At 43.4% G+C, this 22988-nt stretch overlaps 2 protein-coding genes across 2 annotated transcripts in view; one reads left to right on the top strand and one right to left on the bottom strand.

The window, feature by feature from the left end:
• The window catches only part of ltk (leukocyte receptor tyrosine kinase), a 55556-nt gene extending 46354 nt beyond the window's left edge, over nt 1-9202 (top strand). Inside the window, exons 20-29 of the mRNA XM_037071468.1 lie at nt 314-500; nt 616-706; nt 1409-1473; nt 2724-2853; nt 3016-3113; nt 3399-3491; nt 3739-3840; nt 4884-5018; nt 5321-5411; nt 5526-9202. Coding sequence (XP_036927363.1) covers nt 314-500; nt 616-706; nt 1409-1473; nt 2724-2853; nt 3016-3113; nt 3399-3491; nt 3739-3840; nt 4884-5018; nt 5321-5411; nt 5526-6545 — 2012 coding nt within the window. The 3' untranslated portion in view covers nt 6546-9202. The remainder of the gene's footprint in view (nt 1-313; nt 501-615; nt 707-1408; nt 1474-2723; nt 2854-3015; nt 3114-3398; nt 3492-3738; nt 3841-4883; nt 5019-5320; nt 5412-5525) is intronic.
• Nucleotides 9203-9608: 406 nt separating this feature from the next.
• On the bottom strand, nt 9609-22006 carry itpka (inositol-trisphosphate 3-kinase A). The gene is made up of 7 exons (XM_037071469.1): nt 20902-22006; nt 15350-15446; nt 14879-15092; nt 13132-13336; nt 11934-12035; nt 11406-11477; nt 9609-10843 (listed from the first exon to the last, which is right to left on the bottom strand). Exons 1-7 carry the CDS (start codon nt 21310-21312, stop codon nt 10580-10582), a joined length of 1365 nt encoding a protein of 454 aa, XP_036927364.1. The 5' UTR covers nt 21313-22006; the 3' UTR covers nt 9609-10579.
• Nucleotides 22007-22988: the final 982 nt, after the last annotated feature.

The raw sequence follows: 22988 nt of genomic DNA, 5'->3' as shown, positions 1-22988 counted from the left end.
GTAACCAAGGAGTGGACATCCCACCAATGTGTGTGTGGACCGATTTGTCTTCTTAAGACCAAAATCAGCAACTTTCTGACTGTTTTCCCGCAGGCCCTAAGAATGTGCATCAACTTGCATTGACTAGTGAGATGCGACTTGACCCCTCCTTGTGTTACCGCTCCTACTGTTAGCAGAGAATCAGGAAGTTACTTCTGCAACTTATATGCGAGTGTGGGGTCAGTCAGGCTTCTGATTAAAAAAAAAACAAAAAAAAAAACATCTCAGACTTGGAAGTGAAAAGAGCCTGTCTCCATCTTGTCTTTGCCTTCAGTGTGGTACCGCAGGAAGAACGACCTGCATGCAGTGAGGGGGCGTCTGCAGAGCCCAGAGTACAAGCTGAGCAAGATCCGCTCCTCCACCATCATGACGGACTACAACCCTAACTACTGCTTTGCAGGAAAGGCGGCTTCACTCAATGAACTGAAGGAGGTACCTCGCAAGAACATAACCCTGCTCAGGTACAGCACACCTAAATGTCCGTTTTACATGCTGAAACCTCCCTGTGCTGACACAATACAGATCTTTTCACTTATTTTGCTGTATTTTATTTATTTTTTCATTTTGCTCTTTCAGGGCTCTCGGCCATGGTGCCTTTGGCGAAGTCTATGAAGGACAGGTTCTGGGGATGAGCGGTGATAACAATCCCATGCAGGTGGCCATAAAGGTCAGCTCCCACTCTGTGAAGCATGAGGAAAATTTGCACCTAAACGTTAGATGATACCTCACAAGGAGTTATGTCGATTACGTGCAACCCACTCAGCACCTCCACGGGGTTGATTCTACCTCGTGGATTTAAAGGTCACATGTGCGTGTGGGATTTGAAGGGACAGGTTTAGTCATGCATCTATTTACAGAAAGGTTATTTGCTTCACTACGTACAAACAACCCTGATTTGCAAGAAGTTGAGACGCTGGGTAAAATGTTGATAACAAAAGCAAAAGAACTTTAGTGGTAGTAATTGGGTAGTAGCAGTAGTTGTAATATCCAGTCGCACATTTTACAAGGTGGTGAACCTCGCCCCATCTGTGCTTGTGAGCGACTGAGCCTTTCAAGGATGTCCCTTCATACCTGATCATGACACACCATCTTTTCTCCTGTCCCAACTTGCTTGAAAGGTGCTGCTGGAACCAAATTCAGATTAAGTATCATGACTGCACAAAATGACTGATGACTGTGAAAACAGGAAATTTGTTCAGTCACTGAACACACTGACCTTTGCACGGGGTAAAAACTGAAAAGCTGAGCGAGCGCCACATGTGCTTGCCTGCTTCTCAATGGTCTGCTGATTAGCTCCAATGATGTCTTCGCTCTTGACAATCGCGCACGCTCGCCTCACACAACTTCTCCGGTTCTCTCCACTCCACAGACTCTTCCAGAAATCTGCTCCGAGCAGGACGAAATGGATTTCCTGATGGAGGCGCTGATTATGAGGTGCGGCTCCACACATTCTTTAGTGCAGTTTACACCTTGTTTCACTTAATGCACCCCTTCTCATAGCACACCTGGCATGTGTGAAGATTAGTGTGCTCATGCCTTCAGACAGCAACTGGCTTCATTTTGCGACTCAGCGTGTTACCCTGAGTTCGAGTAAATAACAGCTGGAGCCAGATGTGCAAATTCCCTCATTAGAAAACACCTACTAAAATGATTCGAAGACGTTCATGTCTGGGGGGGCCTATGTTTTTATCGGTAAAGCAGTCTAACACCAACTATCTCAGTGCCAGATGTCACCCAGGTCACATGTACAGATGCTGTTGAGAGACCAAGCTAGCACACAACCATTTTTGCTGGTAGTAAATCTGGATTTGAGCGCAAATTAGTGTGTCGAGAGTGTAAGAATAAATAATGTAGCCCCAAATGAACATTTTGAGGCCGCAAGAGGGTATCTATGGTATCATTTGAATTCTCCTCACCTGAACATTCAAGTAAGTGAAGACCAGGAGGTGAAGCATCGTCTTTAAGCGTTCCCTGTGTGTTCCATCTGCTCCTTCAGTGGTCCTAATATGATTTTAACTGTGAGAAAGAGTTGAGCCTGACAGCCCAGATACTTTTTTTTTTTTTTTTTTTTTTACAGATAACTTGATCATGCAGACGCTTTAAAACTCGCCATCTGAGATTTCTTTTCATTCATTTTAAGGGGATCCAGGACTCATTTGACAATAGATATATAGACATAGACAATAGACAATAGTCTCATACAGCAATGTAGTAGTTGCAGAGGATTTCTTCATCCTATCTTTTTTTGTCGTTGGTGTATGAAAACAATAGATGAGGAAACATTCAGCCTACATAAACTACAATTAATGTTACTATTTCATACATATAAGAAAAAGAAAAAAAAAACACCAATCATATCAAATTCATTGTGTTAAATACATTGAATAGCAGTTATACTCCAACTTATAACAGGAAGGCTGAGGTTTTCCAGGTGTGCAGCATTCATGGATGAAACGCTGATTGACTCATCCCTCAGCACAGTCTATAATTGTGATGACATTTATGTAGCTGGTATTTAGGCATTTCAAAAGTCAGATTTGTTGTGTGGTAAAACACTGTGTGTACCAGACTGTGTCCTCTCTCTGTCTTCCATCAGCGTTGTCGCACAGCGTGTTTTACACGATCGACACACAAGTACAGGTCTGCTAACCCAGCCTCTGTTCACCTTTTTTTTTTCCACTCAGCAAGTTCAGCCACGAGAACATTGTGCGCTGCATCGGCGTCAGTCTGAACATCCTGCCACGTTTCATCCTGCTGGAGCTGATGACCGGAGGGGACATGAAGAGCTTCTTGAGACAGAACAGGCCACGAGCTGTAAGTCTGTGCCACACCTTTCTGTGTGTGTGTGTGTGTGTGTGTGTGTGTGTGTGTGTGTGTGTGTGTGTGTGTGTGTGTGTGTGTGTGTGTGTGTGTGTGTGTGTGTGTGTGTGTGTGTGAGTGTGTGTGGTACACTAAATTGAGCTATGCTGTATCCAGGGCCAGGCCTCCTCTCTCACCATGCGGGAGCTGCTGCAGATGGCCAGAGACATCGCATTCGGCTGTCGCTACCTGGAGGAGAACCACTTCATACACAGGTTCAAACCCCACATCCTGTTTATACTGTGAAGAGCTCCGTCTAAAAACAAACTGAATATGGGGATCAACAACACTGAAATAAACACTGTAACTGTAATCTAGGAATGTATTGTTTTTTTGCTTGTTTTTTGAAATTTAAATCTTATAAAACCTGATTGAAAAAGTCTAAAATGATTTTGGATCAGAAACATTGCAGCCAATCAACTACACTTAATAACTGAGGTGGTTGGAGAGTTTAGTGCCATCATGAAGCTACATTTGGTAACAGTAGTTTGTTTTTCCAGAGACATCGCTGCTAGAAATTGCCTGCTAACCTGCCCTGGACCAGAAAGAGTAGCCAAAATCGGAGACTTCGGCATGGCGCGAGACATATACAGGTCTGTATGCTGACCCTGCATCGTCACACACCAGCATTCCACTTAACAAAGCACACAAGATGAGTCACGATGATGTCCTTTCAGCCCAGGCATAACTGGGTTAATGTGGTAAACAGGGGGACACTTGAAAAGCTGCAGGGCCGGAATTTACATTTCATGGCCCAGTGGCATTTTCCTTCTCCACTTCTCTTCTAAGCTGACGATAAATGGAAATTCCTAAATCCGATTGTTTATTTCTTCTCCCCAGAGCCAGCTATTACAGGAAGGGCGGTCGTGCCATGCTGCCAGTCAAATGGATGCCACCGGAAGCCTTCATGGAAGGAATCTTCACTTGCAAGACTGACACATGGTATAAAGCCTAATAATATAACATAATGTTTTCTACTGTAAGGCTCCGAATGGATAATTTCTTAAAGAGGATCTTAAAAAGAATCAAAAAGGAGGAATACTGTCTCCTTTTCTCCCTTTGACATCACATACAGTACTCTTGAGTAGTCCCAGCAGCATCATTTATAAGCCTCCTTGAAGGCATCACAACACAAGCTGGAAAGACTTTCACAAACCTGGTCATTTCACCCCTCAGCTCTGACCTATAGGGAACTCAACATCTTTAAAAGCCATATATCAAATACACGTCTTTACAAGACTGAACAGCATCTGTATTCAAGACACAGAGCCAGCTGAGAAGAGAACACTGCAAGGAACAGGGTCCAAACCACTTCTCGGATGTCAGGTCAAATATTTTTTACATGAGCCAAAAATCATCAAAATGTCTTTTGTAGAATGGAGGGCAGATTTGTTTACAGATCAAGTTTGAACAAAAGCAGAGTTGTGATCAGAATCTTCAGGCGATGACAAGGCACTCATAAAACCTGTGGGTGGAGATATGCACAGCATCAGCTCAAATTTGACCACAGAAAAGTAAAGCTGGGTCCAGACTCTCAGGAGGCACATTGTTCCTTCTTGCTTAATGTTGTTTGGAAGAGGAGTCATTTTCCCCAGAGGATGGTGACCCAGACCAAACTGTAAAAGAGAGGATCTTCAGAGGCATTTCCTGTAGTTAACGGACCTCAACCTTTGCAGAAAAAAAACGTATAATTTGTTTTCTATTTGTGTGGCAAATAGAAAACATTCTTATGCTTTCACTTACTGCTTTATTATGGGGCTCAGCTGCAATAATAATACATACAGCACACATTCATTTAGTCAAAGAGCTGCCATGAAGTAAGATGCAAAGGAGGTCCACTCCAGCCATGAATGATAACATCTCCAGCTGGTTGAATGTTGGAATATGTAGTATTCTAGTATCCTCTGTCTGAGGAGCGCGAAGGTTCAATGTGTGATACACGTGATGGAGGCCGCTCAGTTGTTGATCTGTTTCTCCCCCTGCAGGTCGTTTGGAGTGCTGCTGTGGGAGATCATGTCTCTGGGTTACATGCCGTATCCGTGTAAAACCAACCAAGAGGTGCTGGAGTTTGTCACCGCCGGAGGCAGGATGGATCCTCCCAAGAGCTGCCCAGGGCCCGTGTGAGTACTGTCAGGAAGTCTGTCGGAAAAGATGAGTTCAAGCGGGGTCAGGCAGGGTTTCTGGGAGTCAATGTTTCACCAAATCCCTGCTACGATGATGCAAGATGGATCCTCAGTTTCAGGAGTCTGCTTTCTCTCTTGCAACACTGTACTTAAGTGAATGACTCGACTCGACTTGACCAAGACAAAATTCCAAATGACCCGGGTCATGTGTGATATTTGTCAAACATTTTAAATAGTACTAGCTTACAAGACATAAAACTTAAAACATATATCTGAGAAGTGTTTCTGTTACTGTGTAGTTATCGGATCATGACCCAATGTTGGCAGCACTGTCCCGAGCACCGGCCCAACTTCTCTACTATCCTGGAAAGAATTAACTACTGCTCTCAGGTATGAGCTACATCACACCTGTCTGCAGATGCATACGATTTCCTTTAGTGTTGTATCATGTATTTATGTGCTTCCTTCTTCATTTTTCGCTTCCTCTGCTTCACTAATTTTTAGGACCCAGATGTGATCAACACCCCTCTACCAGTGGAATATACCCCAAACACAGATGATGAAAGTGGCAGAGTCATCCGTCCCTCTGACCACACCTCCAACAGCCTCACTCCGCTCATGGTGTCCCACCCTGTTTCCCAGGATTCCTCCTCCCAGCTGGGCCTCTCCTCCTTGGGTTTGGGTCCATCCCCTCTCCCCCCACAGCCTACCAAACCTCGTCTGCTCCTCCAAAGAACCCAACCCGTCCACCATGAAGTGACGTCATGCCGTGAGGCTCTGGAGCCGTCCTGGGCTGAGCCCGTTCCTGCCCCTGGCTTGTCAGCAGGAGGCCACTGGCTCCACCCCGAACCTCCTCATCACCGCCCTTGCTCCAGGAACAACTCCTCCTCAGGGAGCCAGAGGCTGAAGAACAAGACGAAGAACCTGTGGAACCCCACATACGGCTCCTGGGTTTTGGAAAACTTCAGGGGGAAGAAGACTCTCGCTCACACTCAGTCCATGCCGCTCTCGAGCTCCTCCTCCTCCTCCTCCCCCTCCAACACTCAGGCACCTCAGACCTGCAGTGAGACTGGGTGTGACAGTGCCAGCCTCTGCACCCCCTCAACACCATCCCCTTCCTGCCAGCTTCAAGTTGCCTCAAGCACGTCCTCCCATAAAACCCCAGCAGGTGGCAGCATAAAAGGTGGTATGGACCTGGCTAAGCTTCAGAGTTTCCCCTGTGGCAACGTCAACTATGCTTACGATGAGCAAAGCTACGAGGCAGAGAGCCTCCCTCTGGTTGTGCCCAAAGCCCCTGAAGCCATCACAAACACCAGCTCTGCCCCCAGTGTCTCCTCAGGGACCAGCCTGGGCCTCGCGCTAGGCCTTCACACCTCCTCGTCCTGTATGCCCAAGCTGCTGCTGAAGCGCCACGCCAGCTACGGACACGAGGACGTCAGGAGACACACCAAGGCTGAGAAACCCACCCGTGACCGAGACTCGGGCTTTTCTCTGTCCGAAGACCTCAGCGTCACCCCCATCTAAGAAACTGTAACAGCTATTTTAACTGACATTAAAACTGAACGTCACCCGGAGCCCCTTCTCTCACAGGCTGAGACTTGAGTCCTGGATCTCTGGAACAAAAAAGCATGACGGCTCCGCCACGTCTGAGAGCCACAACATCAAATTATTTGAGCTCCTGGAATGCTGGAAAACACACTCACATGCACACAAACACTCCTCTGCACTGTGATACGGGGAGCCAACGCTGGACTTCTGGTACACTGGTAGCGGAACACTGAAGCTGAAACACGGCAGCACGCGGCCCTTCGCTTTCTCCAACTGCCATCCATAACTGCTGTAGTGGGCCTCCTTTTATACTCATTTTGGTGTTTTCATGAGCGCTTTGAAAGTACGTTGCGTCACAGTAAGCAATCTGTAGTATTGTGGTGCTGTACACTGAGTACAGTATGACCAGAACAAGCTGAACATATTGAGTCATTGGGAAGAGAATCTCCAGGCAAACTTCAAAAGTTTGAAATTCAGGAAAGAGTTACCAAAACGATTACATTTAAAATTCACCCTATAACTTGGTACACGAGCGTGTTTCTGATTTGCCTTCACCCAAATAATGTGAAAACACATACACCTAGCATATTGCAATAACATGCATGTTCTGTTAATGTGTTTCATATTTTCTCAGCAGTCTGGCAAAAAAAACCTCAACACAAGGTCTCCTTACTTGTTGTTTCCAAAGCTTCCTGAGCAGATGGAGTTTGCTCGGTTGTCATGGAGATGGGTTGGTCGTTTAACATTGGGATTTTCGGTCACGTTTCAACAAGCGGTTGTATAAATGAAGAGATCATAACGGATGGTCTTGAGAGCCAAGTATGACTCTTCCCCTGCCTGTTGACCGACTCCTCCGCAATGTCTTTGACCTCTTGGAACATAAGGTTTCCTGGAAAAACCTCATGTTAAAGACCAGAAGTCACTGCTCCAGGCCAAAAAATAGTCCCACACAAACTCACGCACACCCATATTACGCTTTGGTTCTTGTACATATTACAACAAAGAAGATATAATGTGTTTGGTATACTTGAGTGACTAGCAGGCAGACACAGTATTTTTAATTGAATCAATTAAAGTATTTAATTAATAAAGTATTCAAGTAATAAAGTATTCAATTAAAGTAACCACCAAATGTTTCTATAATTGATTAAAAAAGGAAAGAAAATAATTTCTGTATGTCACAGTGTCATAAAAGACATTTTTGGCCATTACTCAACAGTTTATATGATAATTATGGTATAGTTATTTCACACAAATGTTTGAAAGGAAATTGTTACATTTTATATCTAAAGGGTCAAAGGTCAACTTCACTGTGACATCATAATAGTCTCCCAAAAAGGTTCTGGACATGATTCAACACCATAGCTCAGGAGGAGCAACTTGACTGCTGCGTGGAGGCAAACAACCGTGAGATGGCGACTCTGGTTCACTTTTTTTTGGACATTTTATAGACTAAATGAACGATTCATTGTTTTTACTTTGAGGTAGAGCCAGGCTGTTTCCCTCTGTTTCCAATCTTTGTGCAAATCTAAGTTAATTGGCTTCCTATTTTCTGTACAGACATGCGAGTGCTATTAATCTTAACTCTGCATGAAATGTTCCAAAACGTTGAACCATTCCTTTGAAAAGCTGTGAATCGGTATGTGGAAGGCACCGCCGCCTTGTGACTGGAAGTGCTGGGAATTATTTACAAAATTACACTGATCTTGATTTGGCTTTGCATTTATTATTGTTGATTTTGTTTTGTTTTTTTTTAACTCATCCTGACTCTCTCTCCTAATGTCCCAATATTTAACTGGACTCATAAATGTGTTAGCATATAGACACTCATGATGACCATGCAGCTGTGAAAATATTTGCTATTTTTGTACTCACTCCCATACACTGAACTAACCGATAGCATTTGTAGCTGTTTTATCATTTGTTATTTTGTTTTTTGTTTTTTAATTCATTGATGTTGATGATGGATATGTATTTGTAGTCGATCACTGCCATTAAAGATACCTCTGCGCTGCACCTACTGAATGATGTGGTGCTGGTAGTACCCATGTTTACTCAGCAGGGGGAGGTATTCCACTTTGATATACCAAACATGCTGCTGCAGGTATCTCAGTTCATATGATTACTAAAAATATTGAGTTGTGAAAATCTGTATTCGGTATTTATGTTTTTAGGCTATTCTTATTTAATCCAATTGGTAGCCATAGCCGCTACATGTGTTCGTTTTGAGCCTAAACATGACAATAGTTTATTTTTTCACATGTTGAATGAACGTTTGCATTCATATGAGGGTTCTTTGGGCTCACCTTGTGTTTTTTATGCTCAGGCCCTGCTGGTATTAGTGATTTTGTTGTTGCAAAGGTATCTCACATAGTCTTCTAAAGACTTTTGAAGGAGAGGTTTGTGCCGTTCAGAAATACTGATTGCTGTGGAAGAAAGAAAATCGTCCTCATCTTGCTCCCAGTGTTTGTTTTCAATGGCCTGGCGCATTTTTATTTCATTGTGTTTTTTCTGCATTCATTATGTAGCTGAGGGTGTTACGCCTCAACCAAAAATGCATTCTATGCAATATACTGTCTTTCACATGTTTCATCTAACCTAACTGTGCCCTAAATAAATCAGCATATATTGATCCTATTGGTGTGAGTCTGATCAGTTACACAGAGTTTTCAGTGGTACAGTGAGTGAAAAGTGAACTCAGACTTGGCTAACATATTAAGATACCACAATAGTGTTTTACTATTGACGATAAATGTAACAGTATTTTCCCCTTTTTAATTCCACACATTGTACACATTTTCATCCATTTCATTTGCAGAACACCACTGACCAAAACCAAAGAACGGTAGCAAACACTGCAGCATCGATACTCATCAAGGTTTGCAGCAGCACAAGAAATTAAAATAAATTTGAATTTTAGGTTTAAATTAAAGTTCAGTGGTGGAATGTGTACCACATATTAAAGTGACAGTTTAGCCCAAAATCAGAAAATGCAAATTTCTCCTCTTACGTGTCGCACTATTTATCCACCTGCATTGGTTTGGTGTAAGTTGCCAACTTTTTTTTATTTTTTGCATATCACCACGCAGACAGAAGTGGCTAGGCTAAGATGGACGCCATTAATGTTTACATCCTGCCCGGTGACGAGTACATGGTAGCATGCTTCCCTCTGCATGGTGATCCTGATGGTGGGTAGTGACATCTAGTTCCATCACATTTGAGAGAAAGCCAACATTTCTGCAGCTGAGATCTCCAAAACCCTTTAACTCGTGTCAACATGGATAAATAGCACTTCAGGTAACGTTTGTATTTTTGATATTTGGGTGAACTGTCCCAGCTGTCACTACCAAAACAAAGAAGAAATGCCCTCCAAAAAATAATCTTTAAGTTTGATTACAGGAATAAAAGAAGGTGAAAGAAATATAAATTGATATACAATAAAAGACAGGCTTTCAGAACAGTGACGGATAATACACTCTAATCATTATACATTTTGCAGTACTACAGTATACTGACAGTGTGTTATGTGTTGTAGTCGTGTGGCTATGAGGCCTGTGACTCAGTCAGTTTGACACTGCACAGAATTTCTCCTTTAACATTACTACAGATGTAATGTCAGGGCTGAGGGTTCGGTGGTAACAAGAAGGACTGAGATCTGATTCCCCCACTTTCTCCCTTATTAAAAAAAAATGAGCATTTCCTCCACTTGTAAAATCTCATCCCTGAAACTGAAATAAAGACTCCTTACACGTTTACTTCGGTTCACTTTGTAGGAAGTTGAATTAGTGTCAGTTCATTTGCTCACTCACTCAGTAACTAGCGACAACTTTCTCAGCGCCTCTCTGCTCACAGTCCTTCAGCTCTTTTTTGTCAGTGGCTTTTTTTTTTATTTTTTTAACGCTTAATGTTCATTCTTGCAGCATCAACAGATATGAAACATCCCTTAAAAGTCTCTCCGCGGTGTCCGTTTAAACACTTTGAGTTCCTCTCACCCGTCTACAACTCAAAGGTCACTGACCCTCTCGTTCTGTAGTTTGGCTGTTTTCTTTGGTGGCCGAGCAGAAGGTTTCATCGCTCGCCCCTACAGACTCCAGTGTGTGGATGAGGTTGTCCAGCCCCCACAGGTAGCCATCCTCACGGTTGCCCTCCTGCCAGGGGATGCCATGGTTCAACGTCTGGCCGTCCGGTAACACTGTTGTCTTTCCAAAGTCAATCATCCACACCTGGGCATTGCCCGTGTGGTCATGGATAAAGAGGAGAGAGCTGCCAATGACCTACAAAAACAAAAAATCCTTCATGTTAGCTTTTGCTTCTTCTTTTCATTCGTCAATCCATAAATACAAATGAGTGACACATTAAAATGGTTAAAAAAAGTGGTATGATAAATACAGTGAAAAAGACTACTTTCAGTGAGTCAAAGTGGTCCATCCAACAAAACCTTGACGGCTTAATATGTGAAAGCATTATTGTAGGTTTCCAAACAGCACCTTTATACTATTAGAAATGTTAAATAACAGCCGACCTAGAGTCAGTTCAAAGGAACACATTTGTAACAATGGTCTCTTGAGTTCATTCGACAGGCCTGTGGTCTCTTAAAAGTTTGGGAACAGTGCTGAATGGTTTGAGTATGAGTATGAATAGGACATGGCAGACTTCACAGTCACCACATCGCACCTTAATTAAAAACCTATGAGACTTTATTGACGTACGTGTCAGAGAGCAGAGAGAATATCTTTTGGAAAAAAACTGTTCTATCCCTTGTGAAACGCTTTCGTGTGAAGTTTGCACTTTATGTTTGCTTTTCCTTCATTTTGTCATCTTTATATCAGTCGTCACCTCGTGTTGCTTGAAGAACGCTGACATCTTCAGGGCCTGCTGGATCTCCGTCAGTCTGCTCAGATAGGACTTCTGCGTTTCAAGAACAACCGTGAACAACAAGCGTTACCTTACGCCCAAGATTTATTTTCATGCATCGTTTCATCTGAACCTAAATTAGTTTTTCGTAACAGCAGAGACAGTTTTCATTTGGGAACCTCCCACCATATAAGAAAACTCAAACAACATTGCAGTGTGAATATTTGCTTTCTGCGGTTCAGCTGGAATTACTTGGTGGTATAAAATGCAATTCAAACACCTTGAGGCTGTTGACATTCATGATTAGACGGGCCCCGATCTCTGTCTGATGTGAGAACTGAGTATACAAAATCATTTACATTCGTCCAAACACTGAACGCGGATGTGAGCGTTTACTCAAGCGGCGTGTTTGGAGATAGTCTTACAGGTATTACCTGGAAGATTCCTCCATGTGTATAAACAGTGAAGAATGTTTTGTGTTTGTGCAGAAGCTAACTTATTGCCACGTACTATGATGCTGACGTTCCCTTCAACAAAGTCCGTGAACACCTGGATGACATCCTGCTTCGATCGGGTTTTCTTGAAGTCAGTTCGACATGTACCGTCACATTTCTAGAAGAGAAGGAAGGGCTGAATAAGAATTTTGCACATGAAAAAACCTCAGCCAAGGATTTCGGTTGAGTTTGTTTGTCTATTTGCTGGCAAAATTACAGAAATAACTACTGGCCCAATTAGTTTTCACATCAGAATCCACAAAGACAGCCACCACTTACCCTCTGGTCATAGCCTACACATCACACACACAGGAAATACAAGTTGTTATGGAGCACTTTGGACAGTGGTTTCACGGGAGAACTGTAGCTGCTGTGCTTTTCACTCAAATTAAGGCGTGGCGATGGAAATGGAAATAGAAAAACACGCACATGGTGGGTGTAACTCAGGCGGTGGCGCAGATCATCCAGTAATCTGAAGGGTTGCTGGTGTGTGTGCAGATTAGCATCATCATAGAGTGGACTATTGGCCTCGTAGGTGGTCTACGCTTTGTTCAAGTGCTCTTCTGATTCATCATGTACTCTATGATTTTGCTACAGACCAACAGACTACGTACCTGATTAAAATGAACATCTGTGCATACCCTCTAAAAAAAACCATCGCCTGATAAAGACAATACATACGTGTACGCGATCAGCCGCTTATTTTACAAATGCAGCAGACACGGTGCAACCTCAGGATTTCTTTTGTTTCTGGTGACCCGATTAATCTCAGTCAGACATTCAAACTCCTTTTAGCTCTGTTTTTAATCCCAGCCCAGTCCTGAGGAATACGTCTGGCTCTATAGCTTCTTAATGACCCACAGTGTTAAACAGCTAGTCACATAATGTGTCTCTGTGTTGCTGTTTCAGTGGGTTTATCAGAGCTATTTTACAGAAGCACTTGCCAGCAAAACAGTAACGTGGCAGCCTGTGCTATCAAAACAAGCTGAGAGAAGCTATAATGCTCTATTGAGGTGAAGGGACCTGCGGTGCATCTACCTTGAAGCATCCAAGTATGGATTTGGACATCAGTTACAACGGCAAAGGTGAAGGCTTCAATCATTCAGGACAGCCATGGTAATAATTGTTATTCATTCATCTTCATTATTCATCTTTTAAATCTAGAAATATTACGTAGAATGACATGGAAATAATGTCCATGTCGCTCCCTCTACCTTGATCCCTTCTATCCTGAAGCCCAGGGTGTTGGTGGAGCTCATGGTCTCCCTCCACTGCATGTAGCGGGGCTTGGTGACGCCTCGTTGGGAATGCTCCTCAGGAGTCGGCCCGTCGCTGTCCACCTCCACCATCTTCTTGTACAGGTCCTCCCTCGGCTTGGGACGCTCCCGCGCCCGGACAAGCTCCTCCTCCAAGTACGTCCTGAAGCAGCAAGAGGAACAAATCTGTCAGAGGCCGCCGTGTTCTCTGCCCGGTACACCAACAGGGATGGTGGTTTAGGGTCACACACTATTTGGTGTGATCCTGCCACCTTTCCAGCTTCAAACAGTGTTCTGGGAGCCTTATTTTCCTCTGAGAACAGCGTCTTTATTCAGTTATGGAAAAAACAGATTATTCCGAGCTTGTATTGTTACATCATTAATAGTGTAAATATTAAATTCCTGAGCACTAATTTCATTCCCAAAATTACAGAGTGCCCCTTTAACAAAAGCACCCTTTTTTTTTTTTTTTTACGAGGCCACCGTGACTTGAGTATATTTTTATTGAATACAAAGATCCACTGGGCTTTGTCATCAATATACAAACGTTACAGTAATAACTTACAAGAGACATTTTTTCGCTGGCTGCACTTAAAGCCAGAGATCAGCTTCTTTTCTAAAGCTGTTCGCTCATGCACAAAATGATGAGCAGTGCATTAAAATGCCCTGACTGCACAGCTGACAGCAACACACTGTGTGAGTATTAAATTCTGCTGGTGGACAGCACGGAGACTCACACACAAACACATGCACTTGCACTCGCTGTATTCATACCAGACAATAACTCGCAAACAGATGTGAATTTCAGTTTCAGTTTGTGAGCTGCACTTCCTCTGTGCTGAAGAGGGAAGCTGAGAGGAGACTCCAGCGCGCAGCGTTCAACTGTGTGAGCGTCTGAGTGTGTGTTTGTGCAAGTTAGTGGTTTTGCAACTTTGCGGTTGAGAGTGTTTTTGACAAAGGGGAGTCTCCAGGGACACCCTGACTGTGTGAATGTATGTGTGTGTGTGCCTCTAAAACACAGACACTCGCAGATGCTTAGCAGACAATAAAAAGATTTGGTTTGGGAGTGTTTCGTCATGTGTCTAAGGAACATGCGTATGCAAGTTTTCTGCACATGTGCCTGATTCTGTGTGTGTGGCTGCTGTCTGAACAGGAAGTAAAGCTCTCAGAGGGGAGAATGTTCGTACCTGCGTGCCTGTGCTTGCACCAACGCGTGCACGCGTACAGTCATATGTGCATTCATGCATATATAAACTGCACATGTGTTATGTGTGTGGGCCTGTATATATGTGTGTGTGTGTGTGTGTGTGTGTGTGTGTGTGTGTGTGTGTGTGTGTGTGTGTGTGTGTATTTGAGCCTGTGCACATGATATAGTGAGGCACCCCGCCCGCTGTGGCAGGAAGCCAAGCATATAGCCTGCAGTTACAACAGGTGTTCCCTTGTAGAGCAGAAACGCTTCAGGCAGCACGTAGGGTACTGTCACCAGTCTGCACATGTCTCATTAATGGTTTTTTTTCAAAGAAATCATGAGCATTAACACAAACAACGATTACATAAATATACCAGGGAAATCATCTGACGTTATCATTTCGTTTTGTTGCCGAGTGTAGCAGAAACAAACACAAAGAAATCTACCTTTCTGACACAGAGACATGTATGGTATATAACTATAAGTGACACAAATGAATGCGTAAATATCCTGTACCTCACTCCCATCTTGCAGTCCATGACATTGGGAAGTTCAAAGTTGGCCAGCAGGTCAGTCATATGAAGGAAAGACTCTCCATCTTTCTCCACAACGCCATGGTAACCAGGAACAAACGGGAACAGTGCGTCATCCCTCAGCTTCTCGAAGCACTGCATCTCATTTTCTGAGAACTTCTTCAGGATGTTGCCCTCATCTGCTGCTTTGAAGTTACCTGATTGATGAGATAAAGAGGAACACTTTGGATTAGAGGTGTTGAGGAAAACAGAAAGTGTTTTAACCCCTGCTGGTGTGGTGACTGTGCCCATCCTGTTACCCGCCATGTTTCTCCTTCTATTAATCTGTCCAACAAAAATGACGCAACGGTAACAAAAATAGATGGCTCAGATGCTGACATTGGAAAACAGGACATTCGATTTCCTGGTCTTAAATATCACAAACAGTGCGTATTATGATAGGAACAGGTCGTACCCTTATGCCCAGCTAGCTGAACCCAGTTCAGTTTTCTCCTCTGAGCTGCAGTGAAGGGCCAGTGTACGATCGTCCTCAACTTCCACCACGGTTTGCTCTGCGAACAAGAAAACAAACAGAAGTGAATAAACACTCTTTGTTAGCACTGAGTCAAGTTTTTTTGAGTCCTTGCTCACATAAACAATCTGATAACAGGTCAACGTGCCGTGAGGTCCCTGAACCTCGGTCCACCCGACACTGTCTGAGCAGAAATCTGATCACATAAGCAGTTCTACTCAGTGCATCTGATGCCAGGCCTTCAGTTTTCCACCGCGTGAAACCTCCAATCTAGGTCAGTTAAATGCCATTTCTGTGGAAACTCGTATCTGCACTCAACATCACCATTCAGCACCTGTGGTGATGGGCCTGCAACTTTGATTCAGAGTTACGTTTAAATCTACCATCAAACATCAGGAGCAGCTTCAGACATTTTTTCTGGTCATACTGCTTTTTTTTTTATCTTAGTTGTAGAATCAGACACTGACAAAAAAATGCATAGTTGTGTCGAATTTCAATCACTCAAGGGGAAATCTGATGGCCCGGTTAAAGGATGACACTAACCTAACTGCTGGCCTCAAAATTCTCTATCAACGTGTGATATGTTTGTGTAAGTTTTTCATGGTTTAATTACAGCATACATGGCAAGAAGCTGAAACTCAAAGTTAACTTGGTGTTAAAACGACTGTGTCTCAGACAGCACTAGTATTTGTGGAGTTGCTCTGCCTTTGGTTGTTTTGTTTTGTTAATCGTTTTTCCTGCTGAATGTCAGGTGCACCAGTTCCACCAGTGAAAATCTTTATCGCATTTGACAGATTTCCAGGCGCATGAGTGACCAAATCGGTCTCACCCTGGAACCCAGGTGGAGCTCCATTTCCTGCTCTCCATCACTCTCTTGCCTCCTTTTTTGCTTGTTTCAGCCGACAGTCTCCTTCATTCAAAAACTGATTTGGGTGCTGGTTACTGCGGCAACGGCGGAAGCTTCGTTGCATTTGGTTCGGCCCCATTGTTTTAACAATGGGTCACTTACAAATACGCTGTGTTTAGAAGTAGCACGCAGAGCCAAAGCAAGGAAAAAATAAGTCAGGCTTAGAAATCAGAAACGTTGATGCATCAACATGCGTCAACAGTCATTTTAGAATCGCATTGTAGCCCTTCTGAAAGTAATTCATTCAAATCATGAAGTGCCTAATGCGACTGTTTGCCACACATAAGAGTTTGAACAGCATCCTGAACAAAGGAAATGAATAAACAATGGATGACAAGTGAATTATCTTTTATTGGCAGAAATGTTTATTTTTTTTTACATGGCTGTTTGTTTAAGGACTCTCCTCCCACCACCCTCGCTCGATCCTTCTTTCTCTTTGTCAGTCTCTCGCCATACACACAAGGCGCACACACACACACACACACACACACACACACACACACACACACACACACAAACAGAGAAACACAGTAACAGCTTGGATGTTTCACAGAGACACAGGAGTGCTTCACACTTCCGAGGAGCTGCCTGTATTATTCCCTCGCAAAAAATAAAAACTGACCACATCTTAATAATTCACACTTGAACACTGAGAGGACTGTGTTTCTATGCAGTCATCCTGAATAAAATTATACGGGAACACTCTCCTCGGTGTTGGGAACGGAAAAAGTGACACACAGTCTCGGATCCTATCTTCTCATCTTTGGAGAGGTCATCTTACTCTGTGTGTTCTGATTGAAACAGGAAGTGAAACAGGGATTCTCGTGTTAGTGAAACACTCGGCTCACGCTCCAGCGTCTCACAGCGAGCCTCCCCACTAATAGCAGAACTCTGAGGCAGCCTGCCAAGTCCCTCTTAAATGTCAGGTGATACGCTTCACTTGCAGCAGCGCTACTTGTTTACTGATAATACCGCGTCGTGAGGTTCCTTACATTTTCAGCGTGTTACTGGTGGATTGCCCTTTTTTTTTTTTTTTTGACTGAAATAAAGTTGTGTAATATCTTATCTGCAGGCTGAGAGGGAATGTGAGCTCTGAAGTTTTCATGTAAACACAACGACACCGCAGCCTTATGGCCGGTGTTTATGTTTTTTGCACCTCGTCTGGCATTGAAACTTTGTGTTATTCACGCCAGGCTGTCCTGACCAGCCTTGATGACAGAAAGCACAAGAGTTTGTACTGATAACACTTGGAATAACATCACTTGGTCTCTTGAAACAGCAGATCTGCTTAATGAAAAAGAAAACAGAAATCATCTTAATACATGTGGCTAAAGAAGTATTTGGACCCTTTACTTAAGTATAAGTAGCAAAAGCATGTAAACATAGTCCACAACAAGTTAAGGCCCTGCATTTAAAATCCAATCTATAAGTAACAAAATCAAAAGTGAAAGAAAAATGGCCACTGATGTATAAAGTGAAATGTGACATTAGTGGACTGTTTGTTTTGATGCATCAGTGCTTACTGGTATTATACCGTTGTAGGTTGCATAGGTCAATATGGAGCTACTGCACTTTTGGCTACTATATTTGTGTACATTTAGGTACTTTAGCCCAGTGGGTCCCTGCCCACCAGTCTGGTCTTGCCCCTGATGAGTCACAAGAGGGGTCGGGAGATGAGTAATTAGTCTGGAAAGAAAAAAAAAACAATGCTCTGTTTTACAAATATGTTATTCTTTTCAAAACTGACCTAACCTTATTGCTTTTTGTGAAATGCAGGATCATTTGAACTCTTTTGATCTTTAACGCCTTGAACACATCAGACAGCTGAAACCCAACCACACTTTTTTGTGAACACTGGTTTAATGCCTCATTGTTAGTTCTATTTTATAAAGGTATCGTACGTTTTTTGATGTAGAATCTTGATTTTCAAAAGCAACCGTGTAACAACACCTGTGCGGTAAACATAAGGGAAGAAAAATTTTACGATGAAAAGTGGCAGAAAATAGAAACACTCGCTAACCTCAAAATTAAGCGCAAACCATTTGCAGAAAGAATCATCTTGTTGTGATTAGATTGACAGATATTGCGATTGTGATATGAATCATGACTTAAGTAAGAATGCAAAGTCTTGTTTTTCATTTCCACTGAAAAAAAAAAAATGGTGTGGATTTTCTTGGGTCTGAACCAAATGAGCATGTGTCCTTAGGTCTGGAATAGTGTCGTACTGTCACCGGAACCAGAGTCAAAACCGAGTAATTAACTGTACAAGAGGGGAGTCCCTGTATGAACCTTTACAGTATTGTTTACAACAAGAGTAGCCAAGTTTTAGCTTGTTTTTGCTTGAATCAGATCAGTAAACTCTATCAGCCAATACACAAAGCTCAGGTAACAGAATCATGTCAGGAAAGAATCAGTGTCATACTCCACAGCTTTTATTTCCATGAGTAATCTAGAAGGGTAGTCTGTCTGATTTTCCATTGTTTTGTTTAAGGGTTCTTGTTGTTTGTGTGTGACGTGCTGCTTAGAACTGAGAAACGCGATAAACAAACTCCCCAGAAGGAAAGAGGACCTGCTTTTAGGATTGACACCCTCCATGCTCGCTATTTGTGCTGTCAGACACTGCTGTTTCTTCATGACACCAGTCCCGCTGTGTGTGTGTATGACACACTCTCACAACACACGACGCTGATCTGCCAACAGTCAGACTCGTCGATTGCAACGCTGCGAACACAGCCCCCCTGAAAAAGCCAACTTCGCCGATTTCCATCGACGTGTTTCCAGGGACTGAGGAGAGCATGAGTGAGAAAGATGTGACTCACTCGGCCAGGTTGTTAACTCATACCTGCCACGTGAAGGAGGCAGTGCTGTCGTCTCCAAGTGCTAATGGGATGCAAACCGATGAAAGATTTATCAAATCAATTCCGTGGCCTGTTTGTTTGTTCTCTCATTTCCATTAGAAAGCACTTTAACATGCACTGCGAAGAAAGAAGCTGCGCTCCGAAGCCAAGTGCTGATACTCAAGTGTTTTCTGACTTCCTGATGTGGTTCTTCATTAAATGTCAAAGGCCAGCGCTCAAATTGGCGACTGACCACAAAAGAACACAATTACACAATGACATGGTAGCCGTCGCTGTACTTTATGTGTTTGTTTGTGTGTGTGAGTGAGTGTGTGTGTGTGTGTGTGTGTGGGCTGATGTGTGGGCTGATGTGTGGGCCGGAGGAGCAGAAGCATAAAAAGTGGCTATTTTCAGAGGTGACACAAGCACCATATTTCCATTTAACCTACTGTATTCTTAAAGAGCTAATAAAAAGCTGGATTGGACTTTTATTTTGGAGAGCTGGACGGTGTTACATTCAGCAGACACTTCTTTCCCTCCAGGCTTAACAGGCAATGTGTATTCAGTCTGTTTAAAAGAAAGTGACAGCCACAGGCCTTGTATGGAGAAGCCAGAGAGAAGTGATAGCACCATAAAACACACACACACACACACAGTGAGTAACTTGGTGACAGTGGAGACAAAAAGCAGATTCTGTTGTTAGCTGGAGAAAACCAGAAGGTGACTCACTAAGATCTCAGTCGACTTCCCCACGAATCACATGCAGGGAGTCGAATAAAAGCTCCACAGCTGCACAAATACGCGCCACTCTGCCCAAATCTAGATTGTCAAACGTGTAAAATGTGCGCCTGTGAACAACTTTATCAGCCAAGAATGTCAAACAAATTTCCACCCCTCGGCGCTGAGCTGAGGGCCGGTCCTTCAACACCCAGTGTGTGCCGAGGGAGGGACGCACAGGAGTAATAAAGGTCAGGGTTGACAAAAATATAGAGTGACTTGTTGATATGACATTTAACATGCAACAGATGCATGTTCAGGCGTTATTACTGGCAATACGTGTGCATGAATCACTTGTGAAAGAACAATAGCTCAGACAAAAAGGTTATCTGCAGCTCCTCCATGTTGGTTCGAGTTCACTGCACCTGGGATCATTAAGGTGATGTGAGAGTCTCTGATAAGCCATCAAACATAAGGAGAGATAATGTGATTTCAGACTCATTTCCTGGGAATGATCCTGTGCTCCCTTGGCAGCTTCTTTAATCTTAAACTGAAATCTCCCACATCTTTAAAAAAACAACGTCCATGGATGCAGAGTGGACACAAGAAGGTAGAAGTGACTACTTTCCCACAAGACGTCTCAGGTTGCACATCTCACTTAAGAGATCAGCTAAAAAAAAAACTTTGGAACAAATGCAAACAGTGTAATCGGTTCCCCTGCACAGTCAGGGAGATCCCACAGGTCTCCACTGAGGAAGTAGTTTGCTGACTGCTGCTGTGCTCCACTGTTTCTTGTTTTCAAAACATCAGCTCTTTGCTGTGTGACTGGGTAATTATGGGGGATGCTGATGTGAAAACACTAACAGGAGGTCACAGATGGACGTTTGAGGCGGCGGTGTCCCAGGAGCAGAAGGCTTTGAATTATTAAAACACATTCTGTAAAACTACAGTGCGATGATTCACTGGTAAACCTGCCAGTGACCCTTGAAAACGCACCCGCTCTGATAGCCCTCTATGTAACAGCCTTGACTCACCTCTCCGGTGTCCACCAGATGCTCCAGAGTGATGATGCCCTTGCTCTTGCTCTCGTTGTCGCTCAGTAAATCATCCTCGGACTCCATAGCAGAGGAACCTGTGGAGGATATAGAAGAGTTGGACAGTTTCCTGCGCAAGGTACCGTCCACCACATCCTCCCAGTCCTCCTGCTGCATCTCCCGGGAGCAGCCGCCTCCCTCCGGGGTGATGGTGACCTGAGGTACCCGGCGCGCATCCATCACAGCGGGCGCTCCGGTTGCGGACGACGGCGCGATTTGGGCGGCTTTCTGAATGAGATCATCGCTTATCTGGGAGGACTTGCCGGCGGCTCTCCGCTCTAAACGCGACCCCTCGTTTATTCCAGAAATCCCGGAATCTTTGGAGGTCTTCCTCCTGCACTCTTTGGGCATTGGAGCTCGAAATCCGTCGTGAGGGCGCACGACGAGAGGCGCAAAAGCCGATTCGCTTTAACCTCAAAATCTGGTCATTTCACTGTCAGAAGCGCAGTTCCAGTTGAAGCGTTTGGTCGATCCTCTGAGGGACTTCCTTGTTGTCTGTTGTCCGAGCTTTCACACATTAAACGGCCTCTGTGAGCCTCTGTGCTCCGTGCGCACTGTTGGAAAGGGGAACCCCTCTCTGCTGGCAGTGTGGCTCTCGCTCCGGTTTACACACGCGCGCCGGCGCACTAGACAAGTGCACAGGGTTTATTATCTTCCGCCTTGAGTCTCTCATTTCCTGACTGAACATTTAAACCAGCTGACAAGTTAAGTTTTCAAACTGGGGGCCTGCACATTTCTCTTTGTTTCACACGAACGCGACCCTGAATGACACATTTAAATGCAAACGAACCGTCGGACACACAGAGACGATTCTGTTTTAGCTGCTGCAGCCAAGTACATCTACCCTCAGCCCTCCCAAACGTGGCTTAAATGCACACAATCAAGTGTCATTTCAAATGCAAAAAAGTAAACGCAGTCTAATGCAAACTTGATTTCTCTAACAAACGGCGTGCGGACTTTCCAAATAAAATGATACATTGGGCATTTGGCGAGGCCGTGTCGTTATTTAAATCTGGCGACATAAAGAGGAAGTTCAAATTCAAAATTGAACTCCAAAAAATTCAAAAAGTCTTTATTGTCGTTTCGTCGTCGCCCAGGAGGGGGCGCTCCTGTGCGGCGTCAGCTCCTGACGAGAAACACGCACTGCTAGGAGGAAAGGTGGTGTGAAACTGGATGATTAACTGTGTGTCAGGAAAAAAAAACAAAAACAAATGCACAGTTACAGTCACTGTGGTGACTCAGCTATTACAGCACATATACATTTTAAAGGTGATACTTAACCCTTTAAGCCCCAAGCCAATTTAGGGTTAGATATAGTGGTAAAATACTCAGAGTCTCTAAATTAAATTAAATTAAAAGTTAAATTATGTATTATTTGTAACATTATTCATTCATTCATCATTCATTATTCTGGAGGGAGCTTGGGATCATAAACTTGATTGCCAGTGCCTGTTTGATTGTAATTGTTGTGCTTATGGCACACAAAGAACTTGACTTCACATGCAAAAGCCGTGGTGTGGTACAGGGGTGTTGGAATATGGCAGTATCGATGATTATCATGATTTTTTAAATACAATATTAATATTGTATTTTAAAAAGTGTATATGATAATATCATGTATATAACACACTGCCTCTTAACTCATTTTCATTTCTTTCTGTGCTCTCTGTGTCATAGTAGTTGGCTTTCATTACCGTATCTTACCTCATCTCTAGTTGCCAAAGTGTAACTGTCATGGTTACAGACTCTCACAGAACCCCCCATACTTGTAATTTAAGTGTAATTAATTTGCAAAAAAAAAAAAAAAAAAAAGGAAATACACAACAAATAAAGCTAAAGATGAATTTGTCTGAGCTTTTTTTTTTTTAAATCTTCTAGATATCACAATAATATCGTTTTTGTGAGCACTTTCATCCACGAACAGCCCTGGTATGGTCCTTAAAGAGTATCCTGTTGTAACAGAGGTGTGGCTTGTTTAATTGACCCAAAATTTCAGAGCTCCAACTTAAGAATTCTTTTAAAGAAAC

Source organism: Acanthopagrus latus, chromosome 16 (genome assembly GCF_904848185.1).
Source record: "Acanthopagrus latus isolate v.2019 chromosome 16, fAcaLat1.1, whole genome shotgun sequence".
In the NCBI taxonomy this organism is placed as follows: Eukaryota; Metazoa; Chordata; class Actinopteri; order Spariformes; family Sparidae; genus Acanthopagrus; species Acanthopagrus latus.
Note: the sequence above shows the minus strand (reverse complement) of the source record. Positions and strands in the feature narration are given on the sequence as shown.

Excerpts from the sequence above, each read along its gene's own strand:
- itpka (XM_037071469.1), bottom strand. The coding sequence starts at position 21,312 with ATGCCCAAAGAGTGCAGGAGGAAGACCTCCAAAGATTCCGGGATTTCT. Across the intron at positions 15,093-15,349 it reads TCAGCTAGCTGGGCATAAGG|GTAACTTCAAAGCAGCAGAT; the intron begins GTACGACCTGTT and ends CTCATCAATCAG. Across the intron at positions 11,478-11,933 it reads AAGGGAACGTCAGCATCATA|AAGTCCTATCTGAGCAGACT; the intron begins GTACGTGGCAAT and ends CTTGAAACGCAG.